General features: G+C 52.0%; 4 protein-coding genes and 4 non-coding genes across 8 annotated transcripts, besides 6 other annotated features; 5 read left to right on the forward strand and 3 right to left on the reverse strand.

The window, feature by feature from the left end:
• Positions 1-84: 84 nt before the first annotated feature.
• On the forward strand, positions 85-2,201 carry ACLA_046980 (DEAD/DEAH box helicase; the record flags this gene model as incomplete). The annotated part of the gene is made up of 2 exons (XM_001271658.1): positions 85-272; positions 344-2,201. 2 exons carry the CDS (start codon positions 85-87, stop codon positions 2,199-2,201), a joined length of 2,046 nt encoding a protein of 681 aa, XP_001271659.1.
• Positions 1,912-1,967: a microsatellite.
• Positions 2,027-2,162: a microsatellite.
• A 2,255-nt stretch (positions 2,202-4,456) lies between the features above and the next one.
• Positions 4,457-7,163, forward strand: ACLA_046990 (putative INO80 chromatin remodeling complex (Ies1); the record flags this gene model as incomplete). Its single annotated transcript, XM_001271659.1, has 5 exons — positions 4,457-4,889; positions 4,991-5,530; positions 5,600-5,653; positions 5,720-5,782; positions 5,845-7,163. 5 exons carry the CDS (start codon positions 4,457-4,459, stop codon positions 7,161-7,163), a joined length of 2,409 nt encoding a protein of 802 aa, XP_001271660.1.
• Positions 7,164-8,029: 866 nt separating this feature from the next.
• Positions 8,030-8,056: a microsatellite.
• Positions 8,030-8,060: a microsatellite.
• A 753-nt stretch (positions 8,061-8,813) lies between these two features.
• On the forward strand, positions 8,814-9,974 carry ACLA_047000 (INSIG family protein; the record flags this gene model as incomplete). The annotated part of the gene is made up of 2 exons (XM_001271660.1): positions 8,814-9,524; positions 9,606-9,974. The coding sequence occupies 2 exons, from the start codon at positions 8,814-8,816 to the stop codon at positions 9,972-9,974; spliced, it is 1,080 nt and encodes a 359-aa protein (XP_001271661.1).
• Positions 9,975-11,302: 1,328 nt separating this feature from the next.
• ACLA_047010 (phosphoribosylaminoimidazolecarboxamide formyltransferase/IMP cyclohydrolase) lies at positions 11,303-13,409 on the forward strand (the record flags this gene model as incomplete). Its single annotated transcript, XM_001271661.1, has 4 exons — positions 11,303-11,321; positions 11,494-11,620; positions 11,701-13,186; positions 13,254-13,409. 4 exons carry the CDS (start codon positions 11,303-11,305, stop codon positions 13,407-13,409), a joined length of 1,788 nt encoding a protein of 595 aa, XP_001271662.1.
• Positions 13,410-13,764: 355 nt separating this feature from the next.
• Positions 13,765-13,837, reverse strand: ACLA_047020. The gene has a single exon. It is a non-coding gene; the product is annotated as a tRNA-Thr (tRNA).
• Positions 13,765-13,996: a microsatellite.
• ACLA_047030 lies at positions 13,863-13,935 on the reverse strand. Its single transcript has one exon. It is a non-coding gene; the product is annotated as a tRNA-Thr (tRNA).
• ACLA_047040 lies at positions 13,962-14,060 on the reverse strand. The gene has a single exon. It is a non-coding gene; the product is annotated as a tRNA-Thr (tRNA).
• Positions 14,061-14,966: 906 nt separating this feature from the next.
• ACLA_047050 lies at positions 14,967-15,039 on the forward strand. Its single transcript has one exon. It is a non-coding gene; the product is annotated as a tRNA-Thr (tRNA).
• Positions 15,040-15,116: 77 nt separating this feature from the next.
• Positions 15,117-15,144: a microsatellite.
• Positions 15,145-16,038: the final 894 nt, after the last annotated feature.

A 16,038-nucleotide genomic window follows, 5' to 3' on the forward strand; every position in this document is an offset into this window, starting at 1 on the left:
TCTCCCGACTACACGCCGAGATTGAATTCGAATTGCTCATTTGTTCTTTTTTTTTTCTAAATAGTCATTTCAACTCTCGCAAACATGGCCGACGGATTGAACATGGGAAACCTTTCCCTCAACGACTCCCAGCATGCGCCTGCTGGCCCTGGTAACACTGGCCGCGCTGCCTACATCCCTCCCCATCTCCGTGGGCGCGCTGGGGGTGCCAACGTCGACGCTGCTGCCGCTGCTGCTCCTCCTCCCGGTCCTGCGGCCTGGAACGGTCCCAGGTATGTATCACATAATCTCCTTCACCTCCTTTTTTGAGTATCTTGGCTAACGATGGCATGATCGGTCACAGACAAGGCGCCCCTCCCCGTGGTGGCAACTGGGCTAACGCCAACGCCTCTGATTTTAGCCCTCGCGCTCCCAGTGGTCCCAATGGTAACAACAGCTGGACTCCCTCGGAAGGTCAACGCCGGCCATTTGATCCCCATGCTTACGGACACCCAGGTCACGGAGGCTCCTACGGTGGTTCCCAGGGCGCCTCTACTAGAGGCTCTGGAGATGGCCAGTGGCGTGATGGCAAGCACATCCCTGGTCCCGCGAACGCCCGCCTGGAACGTGAACTTTTCGGTGTTCCCAACGATCCTACCAAGCAGAGCACCGGTATTAACTTCGCCAACTACGACGATATCCCTGTCGAAGCTTCCGGTCAAGATGTCCCCGAGCCCGTCAATGCTTTCACGAACCCTCCCCTGGACGACCACCTGATCTCGAACATCAAGCTCGCTCGTTACCAGACCCCTACCCCCGTCCAGAAGTACTCCATCCCCATTGTCATGAACGGTCGTGATCTCATGGCTTGTGCCCAGACCGGCTCCGGAAAGACTGGTGGTTTCTTGTTCCCCATTCTCTCTCAGGCTTTCCAGAAGGGTCCCTCCGCCGTGCCTGCTCAGGCTTCCGGTCAGATGAGCTACGGCCGTCAACGCAAGGCTTATCCCACTTCCCTGATCCTCGCCCCCACTCGTGAGCTTGTTTCTCAGATCTTCGACGAGGCCCGCAAGTTCGCCTACCGCTCTTGGGTTCGCCCCTGTGTTGTGTACGGTGGTGCCGACATTGGCTCCCAGCTCCGCCAGATCGAGCGTGGCTGTGATCTGCTCGTCGCTACTCCCGGTCGTCTGGTTGACTTGATCGAGCGTGGCCGCATTTCGCTCGTCAACATCAACTACCTGGTTCTCGACGAGGCTGATCGTATGTTGGACATGGGTTTCGAGCCTCAGATTCGCCGTATCGTCGAGGGTGAGGATATGCCTTCGGTCAACGAGCGCCAAACTCTCATGTTCTCGGCTACCTTCCCCCGCGATATCCAGATGCTCGCCCGTGACTTCCTGAAGGACTACGTCTTCCTGTCCGTCGGTCGTGTCGGTTCGACCTCCGAGAACATCACTCAGAAGGTCGAGTACGTTGAAGACGTTGACAAGCGCTCCGTTCTGCTCGATATCCTCCACACCCATGGCACCAGCGGTCTGACCCTCATCTTCGTTGAGACCAAGCGCATGGCCGATGCTCTGTCCGACTTCCTCATCAACCAGCGCTTCCCCGCTACCGCCATCCACGGTGATCGTACTCAGCGTGAGCGTGAGCGTGCTCTGGAGATGTTCCGCTCCGCACGCTGCCCCATCCTCGTTGCCACTGCTGTCGCTGCTCGTGGTCTTGATATCCCTAACGTCACCCACGTTATCAACTACGATCTTCCCACTGACATCGATGATTACGTCCACCGCATTGGTCGTACCGGTCGTGCCGGTAACACCGGTATTGCCACTGCTTTCTTCAACCGTGGCAACCGTGGTGTCGTCCGTGAGCTGATCGACCTTCTGAAGGAGGCTCACCAGGAGGTTCCCTCTTTCCTGGAGAGCATTGCTCGCGAAGGCAGCGGATACGGCGGCCGTGGCGGTCGCGGTGGCCGTGGCCGTGGTGGCAATGCCAACCGCGATGTGCGCCGTATGGGCGGTGCCATGGGTGGCGGTGCTCCTTCCTTCGGCGGAGGTAGCTACGGTGGCCCCGGTGGCAGCTACGGCGGCGGCAGCTATGGTGGTGGTGCTGCTGCTCCATCCTATGGCGGTGGCTACGGCGGTGCCAGCGGCGGTGGCGGCAGCTACGGTGGCAGCTATGGCAACCCCTCTGGCCCCACTGGACCTTCTTCGTGGTGGTAAATGCGGGGATTGTGGTCCTTGGCAAGGCCGTCGACTCTGAGCATCCCTTCCATTCGATGGATACGATCAGCAAAACGAGCTCTGAGGTTCTTGATTCTTATTCTCTCGCCCCCTTCCCTTATCATCTCTCAGGATCGGCTTTGTCACGACCGCCACGATTTCCTTTTTTCTTTTCTGTGATTTGTCTCTTCCTTCTTTGGGCTTGCGGTGTTTTATTTGTTCAGCATTTCGCGATTTGCTATCTTGTTTGTCTTCTCCATCTGCTTAGACATGGGACATTCGATGCGGTCGGATATCTCCGTCTCTACATGGCTCCTGACTATGCCTGTGGTATGGTCACGGGCACTTTGGACGGCCTTGCATGATTATCATAGATCGCGTTGAATTTCCTGCTACGACCGCTTTTATCAGATACCCTTACCTGTTTTTCAAGCGTCCATGTGGAGGTACGCTTGAACGATTTGCGCCGAGCGCGTGTGCCGGCTTTTCGTCTTCAGAAAAGTGCTTTTTATGGTTTTCATATGCTCGGTGCTGTTGCAGCTGCATCGACCGTGTCTTGCAACATAGATCTCTTATGGTTTCGGTATCTAAAGGCGGGCCTGTTGTTTGTCTTATTTGTTTTCTCTCTCTCATCGCTCTGCTTTCATCATGCACATGCGCCGTTCCTCTTCCTGTGGAAGTTATGCTTCCTTCTCCGAGCTATGTCATTTCTTTCTGCCAACTTTTCAATGGGGCATCCTGGGTCTGCGCATCAACACGGGCACGAAGGGGGGAGTAGTGGTCAAGCGGCAATCTTTGATCATGAGCCCTCTTCCGGCGTGTTCTCTTTCATTTTCTTATCATTGGCACTCTGTTTTCTCATCGTCGGTGCATCAACTACTCGATGCGAGTGCAATAGATGGGATTATTTGCATTGTGTTTGGCGTTGACTTTGAGCGGCTGTGTCCACAACAAAATATTCTCTACACTGGGGTCCGTGGAGAGGCTTGACATTTTGAATGGGAGCTGTTTTCTGTTTCATTTACTCGGATCCTCGGAGGATGGGAAGCTGCTTTGCTGGCGCTATGATGGTCATGCTGGTTTCGGAGGCATCATCGTTTTCTGTCAGGAGCAGCTTTGGGCTTTTGAGCCTTTTCATGGCATGGCGTAGCTCATGGAGACCTCCTTGTCTCGCGAGAAGAGAGCTACCTTTATTTTCATCAATACAAAAAAGTTTATTCGTTATTCTCTTCCACCTCTTGTAGGACTGGACGAAGGAGTTGGAATGACATTAAAAGGTACCTGAGTAAGCTACCTCGACATACATACAATGGTAGCCCAAGATACTCTGGGAGGAATGTACTATTCCCTTTCTAGGGATGACTGATTCCATCCATGCTATCTCAGTACATTTTCCAACCTCTCTCTGCTTGCTGCGCATTGCCGGGGGATATCACTACTCAGTGTGGACAAAATCGCCATACCTTTCAGATAAAGAGAACTAGATAGACTGAGAATAGCTCTGATCGTACCGTATCGTATAAATTATCTCAGGATACCTTATTGGTTGGTCCATGAGGATTTACATAATCTGAAGCTTTGCATATACTGTTATCCTCATCTGGTTCAAAGCCGTGAATGCTCTCTATTGATCAGGACCACATCGATCAACAAATATTATTTAAATGACTAGAAAAAAAAATTCTGTCCAACTTGGAGCAATTTGTATATGAAGAGACGGGCAATAGCTCGAACGTATCTACCTCGTGGTGGGTTCGTTGAGACGAGCCGAAACCACTCTCTCTCCAGAGGATGCTGTAAATGTAATAGTAATTCTGTATAGCAAAAGAACCCGCCAGGCAAAAGATCCCGGAAAGCCAGAAGAATTAATTATTGGCACCAAGAACCACACAACGCTCCTTTTGTCCTCCTTCTTCTCTCTTCCATCCAACCCCGAGACTACCACCTCACTCATCAACCTTCTCATCATCGTTATCTGTCCTTCTCCTCGTTTCTCATCTCTTCCTGGCTTTCTCTCGCTCTCCCTTACACTATCTACCGGTTCACTTATGCCATCACTTTCCTACATTTAGGGAATTACACGCTACCCTGATTCTCGATCTGCCCCCGGCCCTGACGACGTGTGACGCCCCCCCCTCTGGGGCACGAACAAGCATTTTTCACAACCTCGATCACTCGCGCCAAGTTCGCAAACAATACTCTTTGCTTATCGAGTAATCAATCGATCGCTCCCAAGCGGCGGGATCCCCTCGAAGATGGCCGACGCCGAAAGCATCATCGCAGACGAGTTGTTTGCGCCGTCTGAAAACCCGGACGAGTCGGCAGCGCACAGCACGGTGAGCGCGACGGTCGGAATCCGACGTCAGGCGAATGGCACCATCGGCTCTGTCTACTCGGGAAATAAAATCAGACACCTGAAGAAGGAGGATGGCATGCCGCTCTGGCGCAAGGATATCCAGTACCAGTTCCTCAAGCTTGTCTTCGAGGACAAGACGCCGGTCTTCACTCGCTGGTCCGACGGGAAGAAGAACCTGGACTTCGCTGATATTTATATCGATGCGATGGCCAAGAGCAGCAAGACGAGCAAGATCCTCAAGGATAAGCTGCAGAGTGACAAGCAAGCTGCCATCAACATGGCTATGGTTTGTCTGCTTGTCAACTTTGGACGGATGAATACCACTCTCAACTGTATGCCCTCACCCCGCGTAACTCTGGGATTGATCGGAGGATTCTTCTCCCATGTGTGTCCGTTCCTTCTCTCTGCTGACTTGTGCTCTCCAACCTTATAGTCTTCCCGGAAATGCGCGCTCAGCTGCGGACGTATCACTCCATCCCTTCGTTGCAAGCACACCAGGACCCCAATGCGTACAAGCAGCTTCAAGATGCTCCCCGTCTCAAGTCAATCCTCAAAGGCGCATCGGAGGACATCGACCAGCCTAATAACCTCGAAAGAATCAAGCGCTTTCCGGTTCCTCGGACGAATCCCGTACACCTAATCTTTGTCCTAGCACAGTTCGCTCCTAGAGTATCGGAGCTCCACTTCTTCCCTCCTCGAGATTTCTTCGATCTCGTCATGAGGTCGACCTTGAGCAGTAAAAGCCGTGCCAGAGCTTTTCTGTGGTTGATGTGGTGGTATCTGGAGAGCGATTACTCGCGTGAAGCTGCCCTCAACAACCCGTTCGGCCCCGGTCAAGATGGCGAAGGAACGGGGGGCCTACCGATCAAAGTGCCCAACTTCGAAAGCCTCACGGAAGAGCAGGCCAACGAGGAAAACGTGGATACCCCGTCTGAAATCGAATACGGGGAAGCGAAACGCCTGGAGCGTAAACGTACAGCTGCACTGCATTACTCAATGCTATCTCTTTTCTTTGCTGCCTAGACTGACGTTCTCTACATAGGGATACTGGAGGAAGATGAGCCGCTCCCCAGGCCTCCGAAGCGTGCCAGAAAACGTAGTTTTCACCTCTGCCTCATTCATTTGAAAAAAAAAAAAAAAATCTAGCTAACCCTTTGTATAGCCCCATTTGACTACTTATACCAAGATAGCCCGCCTGCCGCGGACGGTTCAAAAGCGATTTCAGGTAATTCAGTCCCTGGCCCTGCATGGGTGGTACACCGTTTGCTAAGCTCACCTTTCTTCCAGGTGCTCCCGATTCCCTTTATGGAGGATTGGCCAAGCGTCCAGCGGATGAAGACGACGGCTATCTGACGCCAAGCCAGTCATCTCGCTCTCAGTCCAAGCGGCCCAAACGAGAGTCTTCGCTCAACCGCTCAGTCGGTCAGCAGCGTCTGATTCTCAAGACAAAGATGGAACAGACCCCCGATGCTTCGTCTCCAGCACCTCCTGGCTCGGGTCATCCAATCTTAAATAGATTTGTCACCGAGTCTACAATTGGGCAGCCGGCCACGGCTCGCCGACCCCGGCCACTCACTCAGCACCAGTTGGCTGTTGAACAAAATCGGCGCCAACGCATTGATTATCTGCTGGCTAAGCGTCGAAATGAGGCATACCGGATTCTCCGTGCGAAGCGGGAAAGTGAAATTCCCTTTGCACGCTACGGCCGTCTGCTGCAAAGTCTCCCAGATGGCTACGATACAGATGATGATGAAACCTCGTGGGGCAAAGGTGGTTTGATTCCTCACCACACGGAGGAGGAGGATTTCGGCGAAAGTGCGAGCTACGTCTTGTCTGTGATCCGCAAGACCTCCAGACGGCTGGATCGCTGGGATTACGAGAATGCCAATGGTCCGAAGAGAGACAGAAAGAAGGAGCGGGAAGAGCGCCAGAAAGCAAAACAGGATGGATATGCCATGGATGCCCTGGACATGAGCGGCCGCGCCTCGATGTCGGCCCGCAGCCGGGCTCGCGCTGCACGTAATGCCAGACGGAAGCTCGCGGAGGCGCAAGCGGCTGGAGCCGCTGCTGCTGCGGGTGCAACAGGTGAAGACGCCTCCAAGGGGAAGACTGCCCCGGCCTCCCGTTCCAAGAGCAGCCGAAGTCGTCCCAGTCGTGCCGCTGGAGCCACGGCGGGCTCTGCCAAGGATCACCTTGATGTTCCCTCTCGCGACCGGGAGCTATCGCCTCTACCTCCTTCCCGTTTGGGCGACGAGGATGTTGATCTCGACGGCGATGCTCTCGATGATCTCGATCGTGAACTACTCGGCGAAGGAAGCGACGATGAGGACGATGTGGCTGATCATGGTGATCGGTCGTCGCGCCCCGGCGGACCTGGCTACGAGGATAGTTTCGTCGGTGAAGGTGCGGGTGTGGATGACGACGCAGAAGGGCTCTCCTCTGACGAAGACGTTGACGATGAGGATCTGGACGGAGGTGTCGACATGGACGGGGAAGGGGATGACAATTCGTCCATTCTCGAGGGCGGAAATGGGTACGCTGGCAGCGAGACCTCCTCCATCGCCGGCGACACCACGGCTATCATGAATGATGGCCCTGAACTGTAAGGATATTGTCTTCTTCCTTTCTCTCGTCTTGCTCTCTTTTGTACTGTATGCTCTACACCCCCTGGTTTTTCTCTTTCTTCCTTGTTGTCCTGGAATATCACCACCAATTCCATCTGCATCTCATGTCCTTCTCTTCTGCTTTGTCCCGGTCCATCTCTGCATGTATCTTTCCCATGTGATGACACACGTCTTGTTACCATTGCAGGGCATCTTTTAACTGCATCGAAGCACCGGGTCCCTTTGTTTCTGTTTTCTTCTCTTTCTTTTTCTTCTTTTACTATAGGTAGCATCAACATGTACTCCTCGACACAGTTGTCTTTCCATCTACAGGACCACCAATTCCGAATTATTTATTCGAGTCCTACAGTTGCCTGTGTCAGTACCGGAGAGACCGATCAAGGCAAGGCAGATGAAGAACATCAGACAATATGCGGCCAGACCTTCAATCGGTCACTATCACGTTCATATTGATGATGAATATGTTTTCACGTTGAAGCCTCTTCGTCAGCCAAGCAAATCAGAGACATACTGGGGGAGGGGGTGCCTCCCTACCTAGTCGGTCATTCCTAGTGGCCCGATGTATGGAGGAAATCAGTCCATCCAGGCTCCATTCTGAAGGTGGTCGCAAGGATCTACAGGTTTCGGCGGAAGATATAATAGCCAGAACCAATCACGATAATCAGATCCCATAGTATAGTCTATAAAGTATTAACATGATTGATTAATTACTCGTTCTGAAGTCGTCATTTCATTAGAAAGTTGTTGGGAAGACGAGGATTTGATGATTTCATGGATGCTCATTATTGACATGTGAAAAATTCCCCCATAGAAATTTTGCTGCTTCAACACAACACAACAAACACACACTCTCTCTCTCTCTCTCTCTCTCTCTCTTTCCACTTTATACTTCGATATTGTTAGAAGTATCTGTCCGTCTATCTATCTATCTACAGGAGACAGACAGGTTTTTTTTTGAGTCATCACAGACTCTCCTCATCTTGGTGATCTATCTAGCTAGATTTCGGTCTATCTGTCAGTCACACCATCTCCTAACCCCCAGAAAATCCGCCGATCTCGTCAATCAATCAGCACCAATTCTCAGTCTGCAAGAGGTGCTCCACCCCCAACGCATTCAAAGTCCGAACAAGTCGGCGCTCTCGTTGATCCTTTTCCAAATTGCGTCGTTGACTTGTTGTCTTCCAGAGCTCAAACCTTCGCTTATTATTAGCCTGCTCGGCGACTTTGCAGTCTTTGGCTGCAGCTACTAGCTCGAGGTGCAGCTCTTCCCAGTGTCCTGCGGCAACTGCTGACAGGTCCTTGACCTCTTGCTCTTGTCTCTGCCTCTCTCTATCTATCGCCTCTTCGTCTCTCCCCACTCCGATCCCCCTCCCAGGAGATCACGTTCACTATTTGAGGAGAATTCGGTCCTTTTATTCCCTGCCAGGCGACGATATTAAATACCGCACAGCCTTCCCGATCGTGACTTGAACTCGTCATCCCCCGAAATCGCTGTTAGAGTTTGAACAACCCGCCATTCGCAAGGCTGTGTTTACCCTTACTTTCCAAGGGGAATCTGAACGATCACGGTTCAGCTCTCCTTCTGCATCACAAATCTTCTAGTCGTCGTTGACCCCACAACCATTGCCTGTCATGTCCGATGAACCTACCATCCTCCGTCCCCGTCCCCGGCGTATCTTCGACCTGACACCCTCGAACGAGTCGTCGGAGACTTCCACCCCTGCCGAACCCGCGAACCCGGACCTGCTGAACCCTAAGGAGACCAGCTCGACCAGCGTGAGCCGCAATGCGTCGATTTTGAACCTGACGTCGTCCACGCTATACGGTATTTACTCCCCGACGGCGTTCGAGAGCACCCGTGAAGAGTCCAGTCCCTGGGGCACAGAAGCGCAGACGCCCAGCTCGGAGACTCTACCGGCCATCCAGACACCGTCAGAAGGGCCGGATCCCTTGGCTTTGCAGAGGACTCGGTCGCGCCTCAGCCATGGCCTGTTCCGCGGGGTGATTCTGCCCCAGGTGGTGAGAAGTGCGCTTCTTTTTGGCTTCGGTGTGATCTACGGGGTTATCACTGTGCATCTACATGAGAACCACTGGATCACGCCGGTGAAGTTGGAGAACATCCATGATTACGACTCGTGGCAATACCTTGGGTTCTGGGGCTTCAGTGGAGTGGCGCTGGGTAACTTCCTGCCCTGGCTCGATTCTTTTGCAGAGCAGATGGATGCAAACCGTTCCCGCGCACCCAAGGGACAGGGCAACACTCGTGACCGCGAAGACCGCACGCCTGCTTGGGTTTCAGTGGCTCGAAGCGTTGGGGCGTTTGTCGGAATTGCCTTTGCTCTGGTAAGCAATCCCATGCCTTTCTTTTTACAATCTTTGTTGTCTTCTACACGATTTCAATGCTAACTGGAGTCTCATCTACAGCGAAAGCTTCCCTGGGAATCCACTACTCAGGCCTCTGCTACTCTTGCTCTCGTCAACCCTGTTCTGTGGTATCTCATCGACCGCACGAAGGCCGGGTTCCTGTTATCGACCGTGGTTGGACTGGCAGGGACCGCTGTGGTATTGGGCCTGAAGCCAGAGTTAATACCGACATCCACAGAGACTCCCGCAGCTAGCATCCCGCTACTGAACAACACGAGCCGAGACTTTGGATTGGTCTCAGGCGTCACACAAGAGGGCGCTGCGGTCCGCATCTGGTTGGCGAGTGTTCTCTTCTGCGCGTGCGTCTGCTTTGGCAACGTTGGCCGACAATTGGCCATTGGAGGTGGAGGCAAGTATGGGCTGGAATAGGTCCCATGACTTCCTCACTCTCTTATATTCGATAATTCCCCTTTGGAGTTTTTTTTTTTTTTTCTTCTTTCGTGTTTGGGTTGCAGAAATTTGGGAGGTCTGCTATGTTTCTGGCACCGTCTGTTCTTGGTAACCCAGTTATTGCCTTTGCTGGCTACCCGCATCGACAAGTGTCTCCTAGTATTGAAGGTCCATAATGAACAATGGAAATGATCACGGTAGCTCAAAGGGATAAGCCACACACATTCCTCGTAGAAGAATATACGACCCCAACCTACGAAGCTCCCGATTTCTTCCGTTTACGTCCAAGACCCTCCACGGAATCCTTTTCATGCACTGAGCAATAGCGAAGTGAAGGTACTCTACAATTTAGAAAGCTCTACGAGTTCATAAAGAAAAAGAAAAAAAAAAAAAGGCTGTAGAGCCAATCATTGCAGTCCCTTCCACCGAGCCCGTCGAAGACGAGATCAAGTCAGGCACTGCACCCAAGATCGGCCCTATGCAGAAAAGCAATCCCTCTCCATTCTCTATGACGATTTCCGTACTTCATAGGCCCATCTCAAGAAGATGAGTGGGGTCCTCGTAGGAACGCTTTTGAAAGAATGTTGTTTTTTTGCGTTGTTCATGAAGAAGAAAAAAAAAGAAGAAAAAAGGAATCAAAAGAAATGGTCGGCCGGATGGTGGTTTTGTGCTCGCGAGGGCGGTCTGAGTTGGTCTGTGCGGCGTCAGGTGATTTGCTTAGCGTGGCTCGTTTGTTGCTAGATAGACGAAGTATATGCGAGAGATGCATAATTATGTAAGCTGGTACAGCTATGTCGCTATGCAGATATGCAGCTTTAAGATTTCGAGGGCTAGTGATCATGTGGGAAACAAGGTCTTTCGTAAGTTACAGCATGTGGCGTCGAAAGAAGCACGCCGGGGGGGATAAGTTACGGTATTGCGATTACTCCGAGAACGGCGGGCAATTCTTACCGTCCCGCGAGGCGGTGATTAACCCCGCGGTGGGACATGCAAAAGATTTGACTTGTCATCCGATACTGACAGAGTATATTATTGTCTAGCTTGGTCGTCGCTGTTCATTGAGATAGTCGGCATCTTTCTTTGACTCAGTTCGAGCTACCATCTATTCTCAGGTATGTAGAAGCTTTCTGTTCTAGTCCTACTCTGATTACCCTGTGGTTCAATCGGGTTAAGGTCGTCTGTCTTCGGCGGGGGGCTTTCTCTACGACTTGTTACCTAACTATTATCTGAACTTTTTTTTTCCCGCGACTATCCCGTCATTCTGACTCTGTTGTGATCTAGTGTCCCATCACTGTCGGTGTCTCATAATGTCCCAGCAAAAGTCGGGTAGGTTCATTGCCTTGCTCTCGCATCCTCTGCTTCTTATGCGCCTTGATCGGAGCTGGGAGTCTGCTGCTCGCCCAGTACCAGAGACTGCCCTGGTTCCTTCCCCCGCACTTTCGACTCGATTGGTGTGAGCTTCAGACTGACGCGAGTTTGTACCGCTTTGATTGAATAGCTATCCTCTCCGTCTATGACAAGACCGGACTCCTTGACCTGGCCAAGGGCCTGGTTAAGCAGAATGTCCGTCTGCTTGCGTCCGGCGGCACTTCGAAGATGATTCGTGAGGCTGGATTCCCTGTTGAGTGAGTCACCGCCTGGAAAGCTCGATCTGATCTCGTTTGGATTGAATCCAGTGAGCTGATTTGGAATTGTAATCTGACAGGGATGTTTCGGCCATCACTCACGCTCCCGAGATGCTCGGTGGTCGTGTCAAGACCCTGCACCCCGCGGTTCACGGCGGTATCCTTGCCCGTGACATCGAATCCGATGAGAAGGATCTATCCGATCAGAACATCGCCAAGGTCGACTTCGTCGTCTGCAACCTATACCCCTTCAAGGAGACCGTCAACAAGGTCAACGTCACCATCGCTGAGGCCGTCGAGGAGATCGATATCGGCGGTGTGACCCTCCTCCGGGCTGCTGCCAAGAACCACGCTCGTGTCACCATTCTCTCTGATCCCAATGACTACCCTGAGTTCCTGAAGGAGCTGGAGACCGGTGAGATCTCCGAGGACAGCCGTAAGCTGTACGCCCTCAAGGCCTTCGAGCACACCGCCGACTACGACTCCGCCATCTCGGGCTTCTTCCGCAAGCAGTATGCCGGTAACGGTGAGCAGTATCTCCCCCTGCGCTACGGCACCAACCCCCACCAGAAGCCTGCCGCTGCCTACATGCAGGAAGGCAAGCTGCCCTTCAAGGCTTTAAATGGCTCCCCCGGCTATGTCAATCTGCTCGACGCTCTCAACGCGTGGGCTTTGGTCAAGGAGCTCAAGCAGGCTCTTGGTTACCCTGCTGCTGCCAGTTTCAAGCACGTCTCGCCTGCCGGCGCCGCCGTCGGTGTCCCCCTGACCGAGAAGGAGCGCAAGGTCTACATGGTCGATGACATTGCCGGTATCGAGTCCTCCGGCCTGGCTCAGGCCTATGCTCGCGCCCGTGGCGCCGACCGCATGTCCAGCTTCGGCGATTTGCTTGCCCTCAGCGACGTCTGTGACGTCCCCACTGCCAAGATCATCTCCCGTGAGGTCTCGGACGGTGTCATCGCTCCCGGTTACACTCCCGAGGCTCTGGAGATCCTGTCGAAGAAGAAGGGTGGCAAGTACCTTGTCCTGCAGATGGATGAGAGCTATGTCCCCGCCGCCGAGGAGACCCGCACTCTGTACGGTGTCCAGCTCAGCCAGCACCGCAACGACGTTGTCATCTCGCCTGAGAAGACCTTCAACACCATCATCACCCCCAAGGACCTGAAGGCCCTCCCCGACTCCGCTCTGCGGGATCTCACCGTGGCTACCATCGCCCTGAAGTACACTCAGTCCAACTCGGTTTGCTACGCCCTGAACGGTCAAATCGTCGGTCTGGGCGCTGGTCAGCAGAGCCGTATCCACTGCACTCGTCTGGCCGGCGACAAGGCTGACAACTGGTGGATGCGCTTCAACGACCGCGTTATCAACATCAAGTGGAAGGCTGGCACCAAGCGCGCTGACAAGAGCAATGCCATTGATCTGCTCTGCTCTGGACAGACTCCCCGCAACGATGCCGAGAAGGCCGAGTACGAGCGTGTCTTCGAGGAGGTTCCTGCTCCTTTCACCCAGGAAGAGCGTGACAGCTGGCTCGCGAAGTTGGGCGAGGTCGCCGTCTCCTCCGATGCTTTCGTGAGTATCCCCAATCACACTAGTCATCTGAGGCCTGTTTCACAGTGCTAACATATCATGAACCTAGTTCCCCTTCATCGACAACGTGTTCCGTGCCGCTCGCTCGGGTGTCAAGTACATCGCCGCCCCCAGCGGCAGCCAGAACGACGGCCCCGTCTTCGAGACTGCCGAGAAGCTTGGCATCGTCTTTGTTGAGCAGGGCACTCGTTTGTTCCACCATTAAGTTCGGTTATTCTGCGCGGGTAGTATGAGGTGGACCTACAGTGGTGTGCGGTCGTTTGATGATCGTACAGATATGAAAATTGATACCCTGTGGGGGGATTCGAGTCCAAAAGTGTTTGATGACTTGATGTGATATGGCATGTGTTGGCGATGACAATAGCGCCCGTAACGTACAGAACTCGTGTAGATTCAACTCAATACCATTATGTTCACTAATATCAACGAATTTCGAGACGCTGTATTCGCCTTAGATACTACTCGACACTAGGGGAGCAAATAAGAACGGATAAAAAAGGAGCTCCTCCTTTTGCCTGTTATGATATAGTGAGAGTAGAAGAAGGAGGAAAAAAAGAAATTGCTCACATGCGGATTTGAACCGCAGACCTCATGATTACTAGTCATGCGCTCTACCAACTGAGCTATGCGAGCTGCGAAAAGAAGTTGCCCTGGGACCTGCTCACATGCGGATTTGAACCGCAGACCTCATGATTACTAGTCATGCGCTCTACCAACTGAGCTATGCGAGCTAATAGAGAGGTGTACCCGGTGGACATGCTCACACGCGGATTCGAACCGCGGACCTCATGATGGCGTACCAGGCGAATTGCCGTGGTATACTAGTCATGCGCTCTACCAACTGAGCCATGCGAGCTGTGATTGGATGTCAGGGCAAATATTGTGCATTATGTCCCAATACTAACTTAGTAGGTATGGTAGATAGGTAGCCCGTGGTTGTGTAAGATGGTGCTTTTGCCTGCATGTACTATGTAAGATTCCGTTGCGGCTGCATATATGCTTATTTTATGTATGATGCTGATTGGTGCTTTTTCCGGATAGCTACACGTGCTCTGTATTAGACTTTGATCCATAAATTAGTATATCTTCGTTGGCCGCCTGGCTCGGTTCTGGTGCTGCTCTACGGTCTTTGTTGGGTCTCTGTGGGTAGATGCATGTGAGGATCCTTGGTGATCTAGCCTGTTATCCCATATTGTCATCTCCTAGCCTCTTGTACCTATACTGTTTTGTTTGGGGGTGTCTTTCTCTATTGGTGATGGCTTTATCGTTTGTTGATGTGGCCATGGCCGTACGGAGTTTGGGGTTTATTGGCAGTACATTGAGTCAATATGTTTCTGTATTGATATTCTGTCTGTTGTCTCTGTCCTCTATGTGACTAGTGGCTAGTGTCGACACTTCGTCGTGGCTTTGTGCTTGCCTAATTCATCGGGTTCGAGGTAGCTGATCATATGTTACTCAGGAGTGTTGATATATATATGGGCAGTGCTGTCAACAGCGAACGGGTATGACTAAAGTATACTGGATGTATACGGTTTAGGCCGATGCACATTTAACGAGCAGAAAACAACAGTTCAGTGTATGAAAACCGGAGTTTCCTTAGCTGGCAGAAACCCTACTACAGCCTGAGCTGGTTGAGTCAGTGTTAAGAAAGGGAGCACCAGATGATGAAATCACAAAGCATGATTGCATCCTATTTACCCAACGGGCAAGTATTAAACTAATATATAATGCATTGGTAGCTGTTGGTCTTCAATAAGTACCAGCTCGCATAGCTCAGCTGGTAGAGCGCATGACTAGTAATCATGAGGTCTGCGGTTCAAATCCGCATGTGAGCATTTCTTTTTTGGTTTCCCTTTTCTATACCCGCAATTAATGCTGTATGAAATCCAGCCCAAAGAACCAGCCCCGAAGGTCTTCTTCCTTTTCTTCTTCCTTTTCTTCGTGTTTTTTTTTTTTTTTTTTTTTCTATCCCTCTCCTTTCTTCTCCCCCTCTTCGCATATCATGCAAGCAAATACAAAACATACATGGAGTATACGAATTGAGTGGAAAGGACTACTATAACGCAGCAATGACGGTGGTAACCACGCCTACCATGGCTAAACTGGAGGTCGACTATATAACGCTTCAGGGGGGTAGCCTTCTTCACCAAGAGCAACACCCCTATCAGAAGTATACTATTGATGAGCAGCTGCCACTTACCATAGGTAATCGGCTCTGTCGCATCTGGATAAGCCAACTGCGCAAATTGGCCTGGCTCTTGACATTGGCTGTCAGACCGTCAAATTGAAAATGAAAGTTGCAGCCACCACGACTCATCGGTTTGAATCGTGAGCGCTCCATCGATCGGGCTAGATTCCCACGTGTCGGACTCTTTCCTGTTCAATATTTTTGTGTGGTGGTCCTGGTGTTATCAACCACTCGTATATTTTGACGTCATGACATTGGCGGGTATCGCGGAGTTATCAATACATCTGTGTTACGTTGTACAAATGGAAAGTCGATGAGTGTGAGCGAGGATGTCTCATAGAACAAGTAGCTGCGCATTCTCTTCGGACGACCTCTAACAGCTAGGGCGAGTAACGCCGTGAAAAGGGATGAGAATGATCGCCCCAATCTCCCTGTTGTTGATCTTCATACAGGCAATCATATGCGGTGCTTTGATATGTCCAGAAGGCAGATCGTGCCCGATGGAACTAGACAATGGAAGTGGCCGAGCTAGAGGGACTGAGAGAATGTGCGCCCATAATCCCGGGCAGACATGCCTACTCGCAACTAGGGCATCCGATTTCCGGTATAGGCTGACTGATCGTTCAGCAGTATTGGCGCCGTCTTG

The sequence above is a fragment of the Aspergillus clavatus genome, genomic scaffold, assembly GCF_000002715.2.
Source record: "Aspergillus clavatus NRRL 1 1099423829800 genomic scaffold, whole genome shotgun sequence".
NCBI classification, from domain to species: domain Eukaryota; kingdom Fungi; phylum Ascomycota; class Eurotiomycetes; order Eurotiales; family Aspergillaceae; genus Aspergillus; species Aspergillus clavatus.